The sequence below is a fragment of the Ochotona princeps genome, chromosome 29 (assembly GCF_030435755.1).
Source record: "Ochotona princeps isolate mOchPri1 chromosome 29, mOchPri1.hap1, whole genome shotgun sequence".
Taxonomy (NCBI): Eukaryota; Metazoa; Chordata; class Mammalia; order Lagomorpha; family Ochotonidae; genus Ochotona; species Ochotona princeps.
In genome coordinates this window covers 19,078,449-19,099,485 of record NC_080860.1, presented here as the reverse complement: position 1 = coordinate 19,099,485, position 21,037 = coordinate 19,078,449, and the positions used below count along the sequence as shown (strand labels likewise).

Here is a 21,037-nt window from a genome sequence, read left to right as displayed (position 1 = left end):
CGCCGAAAGAGAGCCGCGCAGCCCAGCGATTGGCTGCGGCGGGCGGGCGCTGTCAGAGGCCGATTGGGCCGCCGGCGAAGACGGAAGCGGCCGTGGGAGCCTAGCGGCGGCTTCTGCAAGCCGGCACGATGTGGTGCGCGGGCGGCCGCGCCGGGCTGTCGGGGCCGAAGCTGCTGGGGCTGCGGCTGTGGCCGCTGCTGGGGCTGCTGGTGCTGCTGGGGCTGCCGGGCCGGGGCGCCGCCAAGACGGGCGCGGGCTTCGTGACTTGCGGGTCGGTGCTGAAGCTGTTCAACACGCACCACAGAGTGCGCCTGCACTCGCACGACATCAAATACGGATCCGGTGCGCGGCGGGACGCGGGAGGGCTGGCTGTGGGCGGACGCGGGGTGTGTGTCCCCCAGAAGGCGGAGGGTGGTGTCGGGGTGCATGACGCGGGAGCCGGAGCCTGACACCAGGACTGGGGTGTGTGTGTGTCCCCCAGAAGGCTGAGGGTGGTGTCGGGGTGCATGACGTGGGAGCCCGGCGCCTGACACCAGACGACACCAGGACTGATGTGTGTGTGTGTGTGTGTCCCAGAAGGCGGAAGGTGGTGTCGGGGTGTATGATGTGGGAGCCGGACCCTGACACCAGGACTGGGGGGTGTGTGTGTGTCCCCCAGAAGGCTGAGGGTGGTGTCGGGGTGCATGACGTGGGAGCTGGACCCTGACACCAGGACTGGGGTGTGTGTGTGTGTGTCCCCCAGAAGGTGGAGGGTGGTGTTGGGGTGTATGACGTGGGAGCTGGACCCTGACACCAGGACTGGGGTGTGTGTGTGTGTCCCCCAGAAGGCTGAGGGTGGTGTTGGGGTGCATGATGTGGGAGCTGGACCCTGACACCAGGACTGGGGTGTGTGTGTGTGTGTCCCCCAGAAGGTGGAGGGTGGTGTTGGGGTGTATGACGTGGGAGCTGGACCCTGACACCAGGACTGGGGTGTGTGTGTGTGTGTCCCAGAAGGTGGAGGGTGGTGTTGGGGTGTATGACGTGGGAGCCCAGCGCCTGACACCAGGACTGGGGTGTGTGTGTGTGTGTGTGTCCCAGAAGGTGGAGGGTGGTGTCGGGGTGTATGACGTGGGAGCCCAGCGCCTGACACCAGGACTGGGGTGTGTGTGTGTGTGTGTGTCCCAGAAGGCGGAGGGTGGTGTCGGGGTGTATGACATGGGAGCCCAGCGCCTGACACCAGGACTGGGGTGTGTGTGTGTGTGTGTCCCCCAGAAGACGCAGGGTGGTGTCGGGGTGCATGATGTGGGAGCTGGACCCTGCCACCAGGACTGGGGTGTGTGTGTCCCCCAGAAGGTGGAGGATGGTGTGGGGGTGCACGATGCTGGAGCCCAGAGTCTGACACCAGGATTGGGGTGTGTGTGTCTGGGGGTGTCGCTCCGCAGGCAGTGGCCAGCAGTCGGTGACCGGTGTAGAGGCTTCGGACGACGCCAACAGCTACTGGCGGATCCGAGGCGGCGCGGACGGCGGCTGCCCACGCGGGGCCCCGGTGCGCTGCGGGCAGGCGGTGCGGCTCACACACGTGCTCACAGGCAAGAACCTGCACACGCACCACTTCCCGTCACCGCTGTCCAACAACCAGGTAAAACACCCCTCTCGGGGTCCCAGGTTCTGAATTTGAAATTCGCAAATGCTGATGGGGCTTGGCGGGACTGCCAGGGGCTCTATTGCTGGGGAGGGGGGAGTCCTCCAGGACTGGGGGGTTGGGGGTGGGAGGTGCCAAACCTGAGAGGGATAGAATCGGATTCAGCCTCAGTCTACAGGTGGGTAGAGAAGACGTCAGGGGAGGACAGGGGGTCCAAGGCGTCTCCCTGCTTCCCACCTCGCACAGGCCCCCACAATTTGCAGTGGTGGAAGTTGAGGCTCACTTGGGGAGAGGAGCAGGTGCAGGGTTGCCCAGTAGGGGTAGCCTGCCCACTTCCAGACAGGTGGCCCTCAGGGCACACCATTCCCCCACTCCTCTCTTACCTACCCCAGGATGTGAGGGTGTCCCTCTGCGGTGCCCTCTGACACCCTGCACCACCCCACAGGAAGTGAGCGCCTTTGGGGAGGCCGGTGAGGGCGATGAGCTGGACCTGTGGACCGTGAGGTGCTCTGGAGAGCACTGGGAGCGGGGCTCCGCTGTGCGCTTCCAGCATGTGGGCACCTCTGTGTTCCTGTCGGTCACCGGCGAGCAGTACGGGAACCCCATTCGCGGGCAACTCGAGGTGCATGGCATGACCAGCGCTAACACACACAACACCTGGAAGGCCATGGAAGGCATCTTCATCAAGCCTGGACCTGAGCCCTCTGGTGGTCACGACGAACTCTGAGCAGCGGTGGGTGGGGTGGGATGGCTGGCTGGACAGACGGAGGGTGCCAGGGTGGGTTTGTGGGGGATCCTCAAGTGCCTTTGTGATTAAAGAATGTCCATCTGTGATTGTGTGTGAAGGGGTGGGGGGACAGGAATGGGTCCAAACTCTGCAACCCAGGACCTCATTCTAGCTGCCTGGCTGCCTGGCCCGGGCCAAGGGCAGGGCAAGGACTTCTGTCCTGCGGGGAATCAGCACCATGGGGTGCCCTTGCCCTTAAAACAGGTGGCACTGCCATCCCTCCCCTAGCATGTGTGGCATCTCAGGCTTCCACCGTGACCTTCCTAGTTCCAAAGATGACAGAACCTCAAGGCATACATATCGTTTGGGGCGCTGGCGGGCACCCCCATCTCCCCTTGCCTCCCAGGAGGGACATCCCACTGCTAGGGCGTGGTGGCCTCTAGAGGTCAGGACGGATATTACATGCTCCTCGCCAGGGAGAGGCAGAAAGATCTTCCATCTGCTGGTGGCCACAACAAAGCAAAGCCAGGAACCTGGAGCTTCCTCCAGGTCTCCCACGCAGTTGCAGGGTCCCAAGGCTTTGGGCCGTCCTTGACTGCTTTCCCAGGCCACAAGCAGGGAACTGGATGGGAACCGGCACCCTTGTGGGATACGGGTGCATGCAAGGCGAGGACTTCGTTACTAGGCTACCATGTTGGGCCCCATGTGTAGGATTTTTGAGTCTGCCTCTCCCTCCTCCTTCCCTGAGACCCCTCCTGTCCCTACTGCCAACTTTTCTGATTTGTTTACGCACCTGAAAGGCAGAGTAACAGGGAGAGAGGACGTTATCACCTCCCATCCGCTGGTTCGCTTCCCCTCACCCCTCAAACAGCTGCAGTGGTCAGGGCTTGGCCCAGGCCAACGTCAGGAGCCCAGAACTCTTCCTGGCCTCCTATGGGGATGGCAGGGACCCAAGCATTTGGACCTGCTCCCACTGTCTTCCCAGGCATGTTAGCAGGGAGCTGAGATGCTGGTAGAGCAGCTGGGACTTGAACTGGTAGGCTGCTGCCAGGTTTCCTGCATCACAGTGCTGGCCCTGTGCCAGTCTGCTTGAGTGTCACCTTCAAATTTACCCTAGCCTGGGGCCAGCGCTGTGGCAGAGCAGGCTGAGCCTCTGCCAATGTCACCAGCATCCCCTAGGCACCAATTCAAGTACCATCTGCTCCACTTGCAATCTGGGAAAGCAGCAGAGGACAGGCCAAATGTTTGGGACCCTGCACTCACATGGGAGATATGGAAGGAACTCCTGGCTCCTGGCTTTAGATTGGTTCGGTTCCAGCTATTGTGGCCACTTGAGGAGCGAATCAGTGGATGGAAGATCTTTCTGTCTCTCCTCTCTGTGTAAGTCTGCCTTTAAAATATAAATAAGGGCCCAGCTCATGCGTAGCAGCTTAAGTCCTCGCCTTGAATGCGCCGGGATCCCATAAAGGCGCTGGTTCTAATCCTGGCAGCTCCACTTCCCATCCAGCTCTCTGTTTGTGGCCTGGGAAAACAATCGAGGATGGCCCAAAGTCTTGGGACCCTGCACCTGGAAGAAGCTCCTGGCTCCTGGCTTCAGATTGGCTCAGCTCCAGCCATTGTGGCTGCTTAGGGAGTGAACCATCGGATGGAAGATCTTCCTCTCTGTCTCTCCTCTCTGTATATCTGACTTTCCAATAAAAATGAATAAATCTTTAAAAATATATATGAAAATAAGTAGGGCCTGGTGCGGTAGCCTAATGGCTAAATTCCTTGTCCTGCATGTACCAGGATTCCATTTGGGAGCTGGTTTGTGTCTTGGCAACTCTACTTCCCATCCAGCTCTCTGCTTGTGACCTGGGAAAGCAGCAGAGACAGCCCAAAGCCTTGGGACCCTGCACCCGTGTGGGAGACCTAGAAGACGCTCCTGGCTTCTGGCTTCTGGCTTTGGACCAGCTCGGCTTTGGTCATTGTGGCAACTTGGGGAGTGAAGCATTGGATGGGAAATCTGTTTCTCCTTCTCTCTTTGAATCTAACTTTCCTATATATTTTAATTTTTAAGTAATTTTATAAATTTATTTTTTATAATTTTTTTTTTCATTTTTTCATTGGAAAGTCTGATATACAGAGAGGAGGAGAGACAAAGAGGAAGATCTTCCGTCTGATGGTTCACTCCCCAAGTGGCCACAATGTCTGGAACCGAGCCAATTTGAAGCCAGGAGCCAAGAGCCTCGTCCGGATCTCCCACACGGGTGCAGGGTTCAAAGGCCCCAGGCCACCCTCCACTGCTTTCCCAAGCCGCAAGTAGAGAGCTGGATGGGAAGTGGGGCTGTGGGGATACAAACCGCAGCCGGTATGGGATCCCGGTGTGTGCAAGGTGAGGACTTTATAGCCACTAGGCCACTGCTCCAGGCCCACAAATAAATCTTTTTTAAAAATAAGTAAAATATAAATACACATAAAAACAAAGTTTATCTTCCCCTGCAGTCACTCACCTGTGCTGAGGGCTGGGATGGAAACAGCCACTTGGGAGGGGTCCCAGGAAAAGCTGGGACAGAGGAGCAGGCCCTGGGAGAGAGAAGACAACAGGTGAGAGATGCCTAAGCAAGGAATTCCCAAGGCTGCCCAGAGCCCAGTCACATTGGGGGATCCCTGGCTGAGTCCACCCACACCCACCCTCGGCCCAGAGGAGTCTGGAAACAGCAGCACTCACCCACAGAGGACTGTTGGGTGGTCCCTCGGTGTGACTCTCAAGCACTCTCACGGGGGCTCCTTTACAGAGCAGAACCTCAGATCCCAGACTGCACCCCAGTGAGGAGCACCCTTCCTGCAAAGGTGAGTGCGGAGACCCTGCGTTCACCCTGAGCCCATACTCCCCAACACACACACCAACAGGTATCAGCAGTGAAGGGGAAAGGAGGCTTGATAAAGACCCCAGAAGGTTGGCACCATGGCAGCCCAGTGTGGGGCAGGAAGGGAAGCCCACCGCCTGCAATACTGGCACCCCCTATGTGCTGGTTTGCATCCTGGCTGTCCCGCTTGCCATCCAGCTCCCTGCCACCATGTGTCTGGGAAAAGCAGCAGAGGATGGGCCCAAGGGGCCTGGGCCCCCTGCCATCCACGTAGGTCAGGAAGAAACTCGTGGCTGCTGGCCTTACACGGTGCAGCTATTCAGCGCCTCTCTCTCTCTCTCAAATAAATGAATAACATAAACCAGGCCCCAACAGCCTACAGCAGTTTCTCATCCGTTCCTGGCAGACAGCCCTGGATGAAAGCAGCCTCTTAAGTTTGCAGAGAAAGCAAACTGAGTTCCTAATGGTCGGAGTCTAAGACTGGGAACTAAAAGGCGATGGTGAGGGGTGGATGGGGCCCCTACTGTTAACCTCCCCTCCCCCGCCGCACCCGGGAATGTAACAGTCCGCGGCTCAGCAGATTCCAAATCACGCAGGGGATTCATTGCCGGGCGATACGATGGGGTTGGGGGGGCTTCCTCTCCACCCCACCCCCTCGCTATCTCGCTAGGCCCACCCCTCCCATCGTGTCCTCCCTCCCGCGCCTCCGTCGAGCCCCATCTGGGATACTCAGGGCAGAAGCCATGTCGGCCCACCAAGACGCATGGTTGCACGGCGCGGTGGGGGTAGCATTCCTGCACGGGTCAGCAGCGACCACCCCACCCCTCCCCCACGCGGCCCGCGCCTGCGTCCCCGCCGGGCTCGCCCAGCACATGGAGCCGAGAAAAGGCGGGCAAAGTTTTCTTTGATAATTTATGAATGGGGGGGGGGGGGGAAGGGAGAAAGAAAAAAAAAAATGCATGCGTGGAGAACTTCATTGTTAAAAAAAAAAAAAATGCACGGAGCCCGAGCGCACCAGCCAATCGCATCCCGGAGGCTGTTTTGAAATTGCTCAGGGTTCAGCCAATAGGGGTGCGGGAGGCAAAGCCCCCTCCCGCCGCAGCCGCGCCGGCGCCTGCCAATAAGAGCAGCGCTGGGCAAAGCAGCCGCGGACCCCGGCCCCTCCGACTGTCAGCCGCGCAAAGATGGAGCCTGGAGGGCACCACGAGGTGCGGGGGGCGCGCGACGGCCAGGGACCCCCACCCTGCCCCGCGCCCGCTCCCCTCGCGCGCTCTGCCCTCGCCCCGGCTGGAAGGACGGTCGGCGTGAGTAGCTGGAGCAAGGGTTGGGGTTGGAGAGTGGCGGGGGAAGGGCACGGGGGCTAGGGCCGACCAAGTTCCGAGGAGTCGCTGGCGGGAACCCCTGGCTTCCCTCCTGGCTCCGCACAACTCAATAAGGGCCCATCCAGAAGGCGGGAAGCCCCCTCGCCACCGCGCCCCTTCATTCTGGGTCACTCGGTGGAGAAACTATGGAGTCCATGGTGGTGGGGGGACTGGGGTCCCGGAGCTTCTGGACCACCCTCAGTCGCAGAGGGCAGGCTGGGGCTCTAGGGGGCTTCGGGCCATGGCGGAGCGCGGGCCCCTCCCCTTTGTGTGCTGGCTTCCCTCTCCAAGCGCTCCAACTCCCCCAGCGCGTGCAGCCCTCCCCCACCTTGCCCCTCCCCCACGGTCGCCATCCTGGGCCTTGGGGGCGGAGGGGGGGAGGCCTGCGGAGTGGGAGGCTGGGGGAGGGTCTGGGTGCAGCATGGAGGAGGAAGGCAGCCTGGCTGGGAACTCGCCCCTCGTCCCGGATGTCCATCTAAGACCTGGGGGTGGCGGGAGGGAGCTGTGACCCCACCCAGTGCCCTGTGCATAATTTGGGGACCCCGTCCCCCCGCTGCTGGCTGCAGATGCTCTGACGGGGTTGCACTACTTTGCTTTGAGAAGCAGTGCAATGATATTGTCAAAGCATCTGGGACCAGCCTTGGGGTGGGATCCCCCCACCCCTCCCGCCTCACTCACCCTCCAGGTCCTGCTTGGGGGAGGGGGCCGCCCCTTGGGTCTGCCGGCTCACTGGCTTCACCATGGAAACTGGGCCTCTGGAGGTCAGAGGGCACCCTTCCCCCAGCCCCAGGCCGAGGCCCCGCCCCTGTGGGCCTGCATTCCAGGTTTCAGATCTCAGCCCGCCACTGGCCCACCGGCCTGCCCGACACTCTTTCCCTGTTGCACTTCTGTGGGTCACTGGGAAGCAGTGCAATGCTGAAAGGGCATTGGTCAGGCCGGACGCCCCCGGGGGCTGGAGAGTGCTGCCCTATCTCCCACCCCACCGCCCAGCTGGCCAGCCGGCGAAGCCATGGTGTCCTCCCTCCCCCTCCGGCGGTAAGTTCTGGGGCTGGACTCCCCATCGGCGTCGGGGTTCTCTGGATCCATCTCCAAGCTGCCCATCTCAACTCTGGTTTCAGCACGGGGTCCTCCCCCCACCTGGCCCCGCTTGGAAGGGGAGGCTGGTCAGGGCCTAGTGCAGGAACAAAGAACTTTGCTGCTTTCCATGGGAAGGGACCCAGCAACACCCGGCCACGTTGTGGGGTGAGGGGTGGGCGGGATCGAGATCCTGGGCCTTCCTGATGAAGGCCTGAAGACCGTTCTTCCAGGAGGGGCAGGAATGGAACATTGCAGGAGGCTGACCCTAGCTGTGGCCAGCTGTAGGTGGGGGGCTCTTGTAGTCCTGACCCCTTTGGGCTTCCTTGGCCTCTAACCTCACCCCCCTCCCTTTTCCCTGCGCTGGAGGTGGGCTGATTCCTGCTGCTGGTGGGAGCATGGTAAGTTCCAGAACTGTGCCCTGGAGCACAAAGTGTGTTCTTCTGGTCTAGCCCCTGAGTGTTAGCATTACAGGCTCAGCCCCCGCTCTGCGATACCCGTGTCCCACGCTGATTTCTGTTCTAGCTTCCTGCTCACACTGCTGCTCCTGCCATTCGAATACATATCTAAACTTTTTTAATTTATAAAGAGAAAATGTGGGCGGGGCAGGCATTGTGGCCAAGGACACCAGCATCCCACATGAGTTCCAGTTCGAGTTCCTTGCATGTGCAACCCAGCAACACGGCAATGGAAGATGGCCCTAGTACTTGACCCTACACCAACACAAACTCCCAGAATGGCGCCGGTGCTGGCTTGAGTGCCAGGTTCCTACTACGGTATCCTGGGAGGCAGAAGATGGCTCAAGTGCTTGGGCCCCCAACATCTGGAGTTCCAGGCCGTTGGACTCTGCCTGGCCCTTCCCTGCCTGTTACAGGTGTTTGGGGGAGAACCAATTGATCAAAGGTTAAAGGGCCTGCAAGCTGGCATTCCATTAGGGAGCTGGTTCGAATGCCAGCTACTCCACTTCCGATCCAGCGCCCTGGTTCCTGACTTTATCCCAGCCCAGCTCTGGCCATTGTGGCCTGAGCCAGTAGACAGAAGATCTCTGTTTCTTCTCTCTGTAACTCTACCTTTCCAATAAAAATAAATCTTTAAAAAGGCACCCGCGTGGAAAACCAGGAAGAAGCTCCTGGCTTCGAGTCAGCTCAGCACCGGCCATTGCTGCGGCTTGGGAAGCGAATCAGCGCATGGAAGATCTTTCCGTCTCTCCTCTCTGTAAATGTGCCTTTCCATTAAAAAAAAAAAACTTACAGAAAAAAAAGCTGATGGGGAGTACCCCAGGGATCAGCACCCGCTGCAGGAGGCAGGGCGCAGAGGAGGTGGTTTTGGGGGTGGAATCTAGATGTACTGAGAGTGAGACACCCTCAGAACTGGGGGGACATCCTGACGTGGATGTAGCAGCTGTGGGGAGGAGGCTGAAGCCGAAATGCAAGCTTCCTGTTGTCTTCATCACTTCTGGGTTCTAACCAAGACTAAGGGACCCCTGGGCTGGATCGTCCCCCTCCCCTCGGTAACGCGTGAGCCTCACATCCGCCCTCCTTCCACGGCCGTCAAGGGCGGGAGGGCGCATGCTCAGAGAGGCGGGCATTGTCACGTGAGGCTGCCGGCGCGGGCTGGCTCCGCCCACGGCCTCGGGGCGGCGGCGGCAGTGGGCGAGGGAGTCTGCGCCTGCGCGGCGGCTTGGGGCACCACAGAGGGTGTGTGGGGGTCCGGGGAGGGGAGGCATGGCCCTGGGTGCGGCCCGAGGCCCTGGCCGGCGGGAGTGGGAGGTGGGGGTGCTCCGGTTCCCTCCTGCCCGCCTCGGCGAGCTGCATCCCGACTGCCGCTCCCGTAACACCCGCACCCCGGCTGGCCGCCCCGCAGGCAGCGCGCCCCACCCCGGCCCTTCTCGGGATGGAGGTCCTGGACGAATTCGACCGAGAGTTCCCGCAGAGCGTGACCTTCTGCCGGCTCATCTCCGAGGAGGACTTCGAGAGGCAGGCGACCACCTACACGGAGCGCGCGCTGCGCCGCCTCTTCCGCAGCCTGGACCGCAACCCCGCGCTGGCCGAGCGGGTGGTGCGCAAGGGCAAGCAGGCCGAGTGCGAGCAGCGCGGGCTCCTCTCCTTCCTCTGGGTGCGGGGCTCCCCATGCCATGGCGGGGTGGGGGTAGGAGCCGAGCTGCCTGGCGGGCTGCCCTTGCCCCCTCCTCCCAGGGCGTCCTCCATGCCTTGCTTCTCCCTCCCCGCTGATGTCACAGGCCAAGTTCGCCTCTGCGGTGCAGGGGGAGCTGAACCAATGCAACAGCATGGGCGCCCTCGAGTTGCACCAGCGCTTGGAGCAACTCAAGAGAAACATCCACCGCGTGCACCTCTACTCCCGGGGTGAGGCGCCGGCCCTCCCCTGCAGAGGTGTCCTGGGAGGGGAGGGGAGGGGTTCTTGAGAGCCCCTCAGCTGTGGAGGGGGCCACCGCTTCAGTTGCCCACCCTGTGTTGTTTCCTTGTTATTTATTGTTTGTTTGAGACACCCAGAGAGAGGCTCTCTATCCACCTGCTGGCTTTCCAGGTGCACAGCATGGCCAGGGTGGGAGCCAGGATCCTCACACTCCATCCTGGTCTCTCCCACTTGGGTGGCACGGACACAGCACGCTGGCCTTCTCCCACGGCTTTCCCCAGCTGTATCAGCAGGGAGTTGGATTGGAAATAGAGCTTCCGGAACTTGGAACTTGAACCCATATAGGACAATGGCTTTGCAGGCGGTGGCTTAACACGCTGTGCCACAAACATGACCCCTCAAGGTTCTAAAAGGGCAATAGACACACCAAAGACTGAAAATGCTTTAGTGTAGTCACCTGCCCTTGCGAATGTCTCGTGAAGTTTTTTTTTTATTATTAACTTCTGAGAAATCTACCTCTTTGTCCCTCTGAAGACTTGAAGATTGCGCTTCAATTTTTTAAAAAAGATTTATTCATTTTATTACAGCCAGATATACACAGAGGAGGAGAGACAGAGAGGAAGATCTTCCATCCGATGATTCACTCCCCAAGTGAGCTGCAACGGGCCGATGCGCGCCGATCCGAAGCTGGGAACCTGGAACCTCTTCCAGGTCTCCCACGCGGGTGCAGGGTCCCAATGCATTGGGCCGTCCTCAACTGCTTTCCCAGGCCACAAGCAGGGAGCTGGATGGGAAGTGGAGCTGCCGGGATTAGAACCGGCGCCCATATGGGTTCCCGGGGCTTTCAAGGTGAGGACTTTAGCCGCTAGGCCACGCCGCCGGGCCCTGCTCTTCAATTTTTTTAAAAAATATATGTATATTTTTTAAAGATCTATTTTATTTTTATTACAAAGTCAAATATACTGAGAGGAGGAGAGATAGAGAGGAAGTGGAGCTGCCGGGATTAGAACCAGCAGCCATATGGGATCAAGGCGAGGACCTTAGCCACTAGGCCACACTGCCGAGCCCTAAAAAATATCTATTTTTATTGCTAAGTCAGAGAGGGAGATCTGTTCGATGATTCAATTCCCAAGCAGCCGCAACGGCTGGAGCTAAGCTGATCCGAAGCCAGGAGCCAGGAGACTCTTCCAGGTCTCCCACGTGGGTGCAGGGTCCCAAAGCCTTGGGCCATCCTCAACTGCTTTCCCAGGGCATGAACAGGGAACTGGATGGGGAGCGGAGCTGCCGGGACTAGAACCAGCACCCATATGGGATTCTGGCGCATGGAAGGCGAGGACTTTAGCTGCTAGGCTGTACTGCTGGGTGCTGCACTTCAATTTTTTAAACCCCCACCCTTTTTTTTTTTTTTTTGATAGAAACTCAAGGTCATTGTTACACCTGCCACAACTGACAGCAGTGCCCTGGGTTGGCTGATTATACGGCCATTCTAGCAGTCACATCTCCCACGTGGCATGCTCCGTGGTGTGGGGACCCAGCGAGGCTCACACTGCGTGTGTCGGGAGGAGACGTTTAACTTCCTTGTAACTAGAATGCCCATATTATTTGTGTCCAAGTTGAGGTCCAAAAGGACCATGCAAGGGCTGGCATTGGCATGACCCTGAAGACAGCTTGGGATGCCCACATGCCACCCAAGAGGACCTGGGTTTGGAGTCCCTGCTCTGTTTCAGTCCTACCCTCCTGCTAAGGTGTGCCATGGGCAGGGACAGGGGTGGCTCAGGTGCTTGAGTCCATGCTACCTGTCTGTGGTGACCTAGATGGATGGGTCTGGTTCTCAGCCTGGGGCCGGCCCAACCCTGAGCTCTTGCAGGTGTGTGAAGAGTGAATGAACAAGTGGGGAAATTTCTGCCTCGAAGAAGTAAGTCAGAGAAGGAGGCAGCATCTGGGACATTGCAAGGATGGCAGGTGTAAGCCCGGAAGGCTCCTTGGCCACCTCCATGAAACTTTGGGGTGTGGTGACCCCTCTGTCTCTCCTTATTCCCTGTGCCATTGACTCAAACGGCCATCTCCCGGGGTGTCCTCCCCTCTTTGGTGCCTCTTCTTTGTTTCTCATCTGCCTGTGTTTCTTTTTTAAAATAGAGCTATTTGAAAAGCAGAATGGTATTCCAAGAGACCTTCCATCTCCCCAAATGGCCACAGCAGCTGGGGATGGGCCAGGACAAAGCCAGGAACTAGGATCTCCATCTGGGTCTCCCACACAAGTGGCGGGGTCCAAGCACTTGGACCGTCTTCTGTTGTCTCCCCAGGCATAATAACCGGAAGCTGGAGTGGAAGAAGAACAACCAGGATTTGAACCGGCACCCATATGGGATGCCAGTGTTCTAGGTGGCAGCTTAGCTCCATGTGCATCACGATGCCAGTCCCTGCCTGGGTGTCTAGGATTCGAACTAGTGCCCATGTGGGATGTCAGAATTGTGGGTGGTGTGTGCACCACAATGCCAGCCCCTACCTGGGTGTCTTGAACCTCGGGGCCTGTAGGGGATGTATGTTGGGGCCAGGGGTTGCTGATGGTGGACCCCGGCTGTGATAAGTCTTTGTTTGGGGCAGCCCCCTGTCCCTGTTTCTGAGTGCCAGGTCCTCCACACCTGCATCTCACAAGCAGCAGGTATAGCACCCCCAGACGCCCATGTGGTGACTTGTTCCATGTCTTACTAAGGAGGAACAGAGGAGCTGTGCTTGAGGGAGTTGAGCGTGGAGTTGACCTTTGTTGGCAGGTTGTAGTGGTGGTCCCTGCACACTAGCTGTTGAGGAGCTGCTGGCACCCACTTGTCCCCACCACTCATGGGATACAGCCAGACTCCTCAGATCGAGGAGGAAGACCCAGATGGCATGGCCTAGGGGAGTCCCTCCATGAGACCTAAGGGGTGCAGTCCTCGCTGGTGGGCTCACCCTCAGGGTCTCCGCATCCCCAGCCCATGCTGGCAGGTACACTCTGGCTTCCCACAATGCTGTACCTGGCCAGGACGTGCCCACCCCTCAGTCCAGGACACCAGATCTCTGAGTCCCTGGCAATCCAGATAGCCCAGGAGTATCTTTTCTGGTTCCTGGGTGTCAGAAAGACATGGGACACCTCTGTTTCAGATGCCAAGACGAGGAAAAGAAAAGTCAAACCAAAGAAGCTAGAGCGCATCCTGTTTCGGGACCGATCAACCTCCCCTTGCCAGCCACTGAACCTGCTGCCACCACCTCCGCCACCACTTCCAGCACTGTTGCCACCTGCCACCAACATGGCCTCCATGGTGGCCTCATCACACCCCGTTTACACTATGCCCAGAGTCTTTGGCCCCTTCCCACCACTGCCCAGCAAGCCGGTCAGTGCAGGGGTCCCCCAGTCCTGCCCTGTCAGCCCTGGGTCATCCCTCCCAGGCAGTACTGAAATGGGGGTTTCTCTGGCTGAAGGAGCGGGGCTGGGGGCATGCAGGGAGCCCCAGGTTCCTGGCCCAGCTCTGGGAGGTGGCTGTCTGCCCACTATGGATCCTTCCTGAGGCTCCCATGGGTGTCAGCCCCTGCCCTGCCACCTGCCGCGTTGTGTCGTCCACGCACCTCACTTCAGCTCCTCCTCCAGCCACACTCTGACCCAGTTGAGCTCCCAGCCCCTGCTATTTCATCCAGCAGTCCGGAGCTGGGCACTGTGAGCCCCAGGTCACCGTAGATGTTGAGGTTTTTGAGTGGCCATGGTGTTGGGGAACCTGCCCTTGGGGTTCCTTTTTTTAATATACACAATATATATATATATATATATATATTTTAACATTTACTTGTTTTTATTGGAAAGTCAGATTTACAGAGAGAAGGAAATACAGAGAAAGATCTTCCATCCACTGGTTCACTCTCCAATGCCCGCAGTGGCCGAAGCTGAGCCAACCTGAGCCAGAAGCCAGGAGTTTCTTCTGGGTCTCCCATGTGGCTGCTATAGGGGCCCAAGGCCTTGGGCCGTCCTCTACTGCTTTCTCAGGCCACAGCAGGGAGCTGGATGGGAAGCGGGGCAGCTGGGATTAAAACCAGCGCCTATATGGGACCCTGGCATGCAAGGCACTTAAGCCGTTAGGCTACCGCACCGGGCCCTGCTTTTTTTTTAATTGTAAATTTATTTTTATTTGAAAGGCAGAGTTACAGAGAGAGGGGAGACAGATCATCTGTCCCTTGGTTCACTCCCCAAGTGGCCACAATGGCCAGAGCTGAAGCCAGGAGCTTTTTTTCAGTCTCCCACGTGGGACAGGGGCCTAAGGTCCTGAGCAGGGAACTGAGTCAGGAAGTGGAGCAATCAGGACTCATGTGGGACACCCTCACGGTAGGCACAGGATTAGCCTGTGCACCCCCACCTGGCCCTATCCCTTTTGCTTCCTGCAGGTGGAGAAGTTGGAGACCTCCAGGTCTGAAGTGAGGTTGAACTGGAGCAGTCTGTCGGCAAACCCTAAGAGGTCAATACCCTTTCCTCTGGACAGGAGGGGAGCCTCTGGGGGAGTGTCCTGGTGTGCCAACTCCAGGCTGGTTCATCTCTCCTCCCAGCCCCCAGCAGCATCCATCCTGGGGTTAAGGTAGCGGGTGGAGGGTCTTGTCCCCTTCCAGGGGAGGTGTCTGGGGTTCCTGGTCCCCATTCTGAGGTTTAGTGTTCTACCATATCTTCTTGTAGCCACATGGTTGACCTGACACCCTTGGTCCTCAACCCTGGAGGCTTCCATTTCTCCTACGTGGCCGGAAACAACACCCACAAACTCCACTGCCACGGCTTTCCCTGGTGAGCATGCTGCCGTGGCTCCCCTGCCTGGGGACCGGGGCTGGACGCTGTCCCCAACTGCCACCCTGCTCTGAGTTGGTGCTGTGCACCAGGGCTGGGTCAGTTTGCATGACCATGCCCCCTCTCTTGTGGTGGGGGTGCCCCTCAGGGTGTGATAAGGAGTGCTGAGATAACCAACCCCTCCACTGTGTGTGTCAGAGGAATGACACCCTGGGGTGAGGACGTGGGTGTGTTTTTGCCAACTGGTAGTTTTTCCTGGATTTGGATATGTTTGGTTTTTTTTTTTCCCCTTTTGAAAATCGTTTGCTTTTCCCACCTTCATTTTGTCCCATGCGGCCCCAGTAGTGTGGCCGACATGGGCGGCTTCATTGCATGAAGTCGCTGGATGGCTTTGTTAGTAGATTTTAAATTAAAAAAAAAAAAAAAAGTTTATTTGAAAGACAGAGAGACACATTAATCTTGCAGCTGCTGGTTCATTTCTCAATGGCTATAATGGCTGAAGCAAGGCCAGGTTGTAGGGAGCACCCTGGCCCTTCTTCCAGGTCTCCCCTGTGGGTGCAGGGGCCCAAGCACGTGAGCCATCCTCTGCTGCTCTCCCATAGACATTTCCATGAAGCTGCGTTGAAAGTAGAGCAGCCGGGACTTGAATCAGTGCCCACATGGGATGTTGGCGTGGCAGACAGAGGCTTAACCTGATATGCCACCGTGTCAGTCCCTCTTAACCCTTTTATTGATATAGTTAGCCATACAGTCCACTCATCTGAAGGGTCAGATTCAGTGGATTCTTTTTGGGGGTGGGGGCATGTATATTCTTAATTGTGCAGCCATCATCACAATCCAATTTGATTTTCATCACAAAGAAAAGTTTGGCACAAAGCAGTGCATCATGAGAGAAAATATTTGCCCAGTTGCCCAGAACCCAAGAAAGCAGTTTAATGGGCAACAGGAAGAGTCCCTTACACGCTTGCACTAAGGAGATACAGCATGACCTGAGGGTGGGACTCGTGCTGCTGCAGGCTGAGCCACTCCTTAGGAACCCACATGCTCTCCTGGAGGCCCTGGCCGGATGGACACTCAGGTCCACACTCCAGTCCAGCTCCCTGCTGATGCTCTCGAGGGCCTGAGCATTTGGAGAGAGCCAGCTGGAGTTCCTGGCTCTGGTCTGGTCCAGTTCTGGCTGTTGGGCTGTAGGAACATTTGGGGGAAGTGAACCTAGGAATGGAAGATGTCCTTGGCCCTCTGCCTTTCAAATGAGTAAACAAAACGTAACACAGATTTCAAACGGCCGGCATGTCATTCATAATATTCAAAGGGTCAGGAAAAAAAAAGACCCAGTGTATTCAAGATTAATAGAGTGATGTGGCCCTAAAAATGAATTCCTATTCAACCATGACACGAGCAATAAGGGGAGACAGACCTCAAGAATATTATACTGGGTGAAACATGCCAGGCACGCAAGGATAGATACTATGTGATTCCATTATACGAAACGTCTAGAATATTGAGAACTAGATAGAAAGTAGGTTAGTGGTGGCCAGGGGCCAGAAAGAGGGGGGTGTCCTGGAAATACAGAGCGTACATTTAATCTGAGGTTTAAAAAATAAATCAACCAACCAGGGGGCATTTTTTTGTTTTGTTTTGGTGTTTGGTTCTTTTTGTTGTTGGAAAGGAAGCTTTACAAAGAGGAGAGACAGAAAAACCTTCCACCTGCTGGTTCACTCCCCAAATGCCCAATGGCTGGAGCTGAACTGATCTGATGCTAGGAGCTGGGAGCTTCTTTTGCTTGGTCCCCCAACATAGGTGCAGGGTCCCAAGGCTTTCGGCTGTCCTTGACTGCTCTCCCAGGCCACAGGCAGGGAGCTGGGAGGGAAGTGGAGCAGCTGGGACAGCAAGCCCCATATGGAATGCCAGTGTTGCCTGTGGCAACCCAGGAGTCAACAGTCTTTGCAAAACACATCTGTTGTTATCAAAATTCTCATATTCTTTAACTGTTTTCAATCCTGGAAACCGGCCCCGAGGGATAATAACCGGGGAGCCAGTATTGGGAGTGATGCTGTGGCGTAGCATGTATAGCTGCTCCCTGTGAATTTGGATTTCTGTATGGGTGCTGCTTTGAGTTCTGGCTGCTCAGCTTCCAATCCAGCTCGCTACTAATGTGTGTGGGAAAAGCAGTGGAAGATGGCCTATGTCCCTGGGCTGCTGCCACCCATGTGGGAGACCTGGAAGAAGCTCCTGGTTCCTGACTGCAGCCTAGTCCAGTCCCAATTATTGCGGCCATTTGGGCAATGAACCTGTGGATAGAACATATGGCTTTCTCTGCCATTCTGTATTTCAAATGCAGAAAGATAGATCTATGGCCTGGTGTGATGGCTCAGCGGCTAAATCCTCACCTTGCAAATGCTGCAAACCCATATGGGTGCCAGTTTGTATCCTGGCTGCTCTACTTCTTATCCAGCTCCCTGTATATGATCTGGAAAAGCAGTGGAGAATGGCCCAAATCCTTGGGACTCTACACCCACAAGGGAGACTCAGAAGAACATCCTGGCTCCTGGTTTCAATCAGTTCAGTTGCAGCCATTAGAGCAGTGAAACAGCGGATTGAAAATATTTCTCTGTTTCTCCTTCTCTCCGTAAATCTGATCTGCCTTTCCAATGAAACTAAATAAATATTTTAAATAAATAAATAAATCTAAATTTTAAAAAAGCCCTAGTGAGCCCCTGTTAGGTCATCACTCTTTTTTTTTTTTAAAGATGTATTTTATTTTTATTACAAAGTCAGATATACTGAGAGGAGGAGAGATAGAGAGGAAGTGGAGCTGCCGGGATTAGAACCAGCGGCCACATGGGATCAAGGCGAGGACCTTAGCCACTAGGCCACGCTGCCGAGCCCGTCACTCTTTTTTTTTTTTTTTTAAGAATTATTTTTATTGGAAAGATTCAGACAAAAGGAGAGACAGAAAAAGAACTTTCATCCACTGGCTCACTCCGTAAGTGCCTGCAACAGCCAGAGCTGAGCTGATCCGAAACCAGGAGCCAGGAGCTTCTTCTGGGCCTTTCACGCGGGTGCAGGATCCCAAGGCTTTGGGCCATCCTTGACTGCTTTCCCAGGCCACACAAGCAGAGAGCTGGATGAGAAGTGGAGCAGCCAGGACACGAACTGGCTGGCACATGCAAGGCGAGGACTTTAACCACTAGACTCCCGAGCCAGGCCCTAAATTTTTTTAAAGATTTATTCATTTTTACCAGAAATGCATATTTCTCATAGAGAGAAGGAGAGACAGAAAGATCTTCCATCCGCTGGTTCACTCCCCAAATGACTGCAATGGCTGGAGCTGAACTCATCCAAAGCCAGGAGCCAGGAGATTCCTCTGGGTCTCACACGTGGGTGCAGGGTTCCAAGGCTCCAGGCCATCCTCGACTGCTTTCCTAGGCCACAAGCAGGGAGCTGGGTGAGAAAGTGGAGCTGTGACTTGAACTGGTGCCCAGATGGGATGGCAGCACCATAGGGCAGAGGACCAGCCTGTGTGCCACCAGTCCCCATGGGGTGGGTTTAAGGCCAACATTATGGCAGCCCGTCTAGATCTTTTCTAGTTTTTTTTTTGCACCTGTAGTTGTGTGGACTTGAGATTGAATCAGAGTTATTTAGGTTCATTTGTGTCGGTTAAAGTCGGGGAAGCAGCTTTCATCCATCCACTTGTTTAGGGCACAGTGTTGGTCCCCCTCAGCCTAGGGTTTTGTCTTCTGTCTTGGTCTTAGCTCATGGGTGTGTCTAACGTCTCCCGTGCAGTTCCTCAGCCTGTAATGGCTCGCCTAGAAATGAACAGACCTCGTCGTCCACCGTGAGGGCGTCCATCTTCACCCCACCTGTCCTGCTCAAGTTCCAGCCCATGTCCAGATCCAAAGATGACTCAGAGCCCAAGGACCCTGGCAGCGGGGAGTCCGCTCCTGGCCAGCAGAGCCCATGACCACGGCCCTCCTGGTGACAGCAGTTGCCGTGGAGGTGCTGGGGGAATGAATAAAGTTCCTGTGAAGATGCCTTCCTGATGCATGGCTCCCGGGGAGTCTCCTGAGCTCACCACGTTCCCTGCAGCTCCCAAGAGCTACTCAGGGTGCTGTAAGTCCCAGTGTGCCCGGCTGGAGCTGCCTGAGCCCATGAGCTTGCTAACCTGGTAATTCAGTCATGAGTGTGTGTATGTGCGTGTGTGTGTTCAAAGATTTATTTATTCAGGTTCAAGAGAGAGAGAGAGAGAGCTTTCAAGCAGACTTAATGACCCAGGCTGGGCCACACCGAAGACAAAAGCCAGGAGCTTCTTCCAGGTCTCTCACATGTGTGTGCAGGGTCCTAAGGGTGTGGGCGATCCTCTGCTGCTTTTCCAGACACATTAGCAGGCAACTGGGTCAGAAGTGGAGCAGGCAGGGCTTGAACCACATGGCATGTTGGTGTTGCAGGCTGTACCATCGTGCCAGCCCCCAATCACAAGCACTTTGAAACAGAAATGGGGGCGCTAGGAGGACTGCCCTTCCCCTTGGGTCCCTTGGACCTCTCTTGGCCACCTGCAAGTCGGTTCTCTTCTCACGCCTGGCCCTGGAATGCAAGCTTATGTCCTGATGTGCCTGTTTAGGAATTGTGACTGTGGGGCTAGCGCCATGGCTCACCAGGCTAATCCTCACCTTAAAGTGCCAGCTTATCTTGGGCCTGGCATGACAGCTTAGTGGTTAAAGTCCTCGCCTTTTTTAAATAAATAAATAAATCTTAGAAAAACAAAACAGTGATTGTTTTTTCCTTCCCTGGGTAGGGAGGTGACAGTGATCCTGCCTGTTGATTTCTTTTCCATTCTTTTCTTTTCTTTTCTTTTTCTTTCTTTTTAAAGATTCCTTTACTTTTATTGCAAAGTCAGATATACAGAGAGGAGGAGAGACAGAGAGGAAGATCTTCCATCCGATGATTCACTCCCCAAGTGACTGCAACGGTCGAGGCTGCGCCGATTCAAAGCTGGGAGCCAGGGATTCCCTCTGGGTCTCCTGCGAGGGTGCAGGGTCCCAAGGCTTTGGGCCGTCCTCGACTGCTTTCCCAGGCCACAAGCAGGGAGCTGGATGAGAAAGAAGTGGAACTGCTGGGATTAGAGCCAGCGCCCATATGGGATCCTGGTGCATTCAAGGCGAGGACTTTAGCCTCTAGGCCACTGTGCTGGGCCCACCTGTTGGTTTCTGACAGAGGGCAGCACTCCCTTCCTCCTGACCCAACCAACATGGCTGCAGAGCCAGTGCCCCTTCCCCATCATGCACCTCTGCCTCACTTCCCATCATGCCCGAGGCATCTGGTTGCCCAGCCACAGGTGGAGATGCCATGAAACTATCCAACATGCTCCAAACATTCAAAGAAAGCTAAGGGGCTGGGGAAGCCAGCCGTACTCTAGCTCCAACCCCAAATTTTTCCTCATTTACACACCCATTTAGGACATCATCTGTCCTTGAAAGGGACGCCCCCAGCTCTGGTAGGGCAGGGCCTTGCCCTGTGAAGAAAGGTTGCCTAGCCTCACATGGGAGCATGCGCTGTCTCTGTAAATCTTGCCTTTCCGTGCACCTGTTTGTGTCCTTAGATTACTGCACTGTGTGGAGACAGTGGTTGGAACAGATGCAGCCAGTGTCCTCATTCCCCACAATACCTGCTGTGAAAAAGCTCAACACCCCATCCTGCGTGTGTCATGCTGGGTGGTGATTGGCGGAGAGGGTAAGCCAGCACACAACCGTAATAGCTCTAGGATTGCAAATGATGATACATATGCGGTGGGTGCAGTCAGAGAGGGTGACATACATGCTGTGACCTACAAGATGGGCTGGACATGACATCTCAGGATGTCACCCACCACTCAGCCGCAAATGGATTACTGAAGTGGTTCACTCCCAGAATGGCCACATCCTGGTACGACCTCCCATGCGAGTGCAGGGCCCAAGCACTTCTGCTGCTTTTCCAAATACATTTGCAGAGAGCTGGATCTGAAATGGAGCAGCTTGGACTGGAACTGGTGCTCTGGTAAGGGATGGCAGTGTTACAAGTGGCTTAGCCTGCTGTGTCACAATGCCAGCCCCATGCCAGGGCTTAGGGGAGTATTGGACAGATAGCAAGAGACAGGAGGAAAGTCACCTCCTGCTCACACATGTAGGTAGCACTGCATGTTCAGAAAATGACTGTGAGGCCCAGCAGCTAAAGTTCTCGCCTTGTATGCGCTGGGATCCC

The 21,037-nt window shown here is 56.2% G+C and overlaps 2 protein-coding genes across 2 annotated transcripts; both read left to right on the top strand.

The window, feature by feature from the left end:
• Positions 1–61: 61 nt before the first annotated feature.
• SDF2L1 (stromal cell derived factor 2 like 1) lies at positions 62–2,377 on the top strand. Its single transcript, XM_012928935.2, has 3 exons — positions 62–342; positions 1,422–1,618; positions 2,067–2,377. The coding sequence occupies exons 1-3, from the start codon at positions 129–131 to the stop codon at positions 2,346–2,348; spliced, it is 693 nt and encodes a 230-aa protein (XP_012784389.2). The 5' UTR covers positions 62–128; the 3' UTR covers positions 2,349–2,377.
• A 6,820-nt stretch (positions 2,378–9,197) lies between these two features.
• On the top strand, positions 9,198–18,843 carry LOC101518246 (uncharacterized). The gene is made up of 7 exons (XM_004592137.4): positions 9,198–9,329; positions 9,496–9,747; positions 9,872–9,995; positions 13,144–13,373; positions 14,413–14,483; positions 14,696–14,800; positions 18,587–18,843. The coding sequence occupies exons 2-7, from the start codon at positions 9,526–9,528 to the stop codon at positions 18,762–18,764; spliced, it is 930 nt and encodes a 309-aa protein (XP_004592194.2). The 5' UTR covers positions 9,198–9,329; positions 9,496–9,525; the 3' UTR covers positions 18,765–18,843.
• The last annotated feature ends 2,194 nt before the right edge of the window (positions 18,844–21,037 follow it).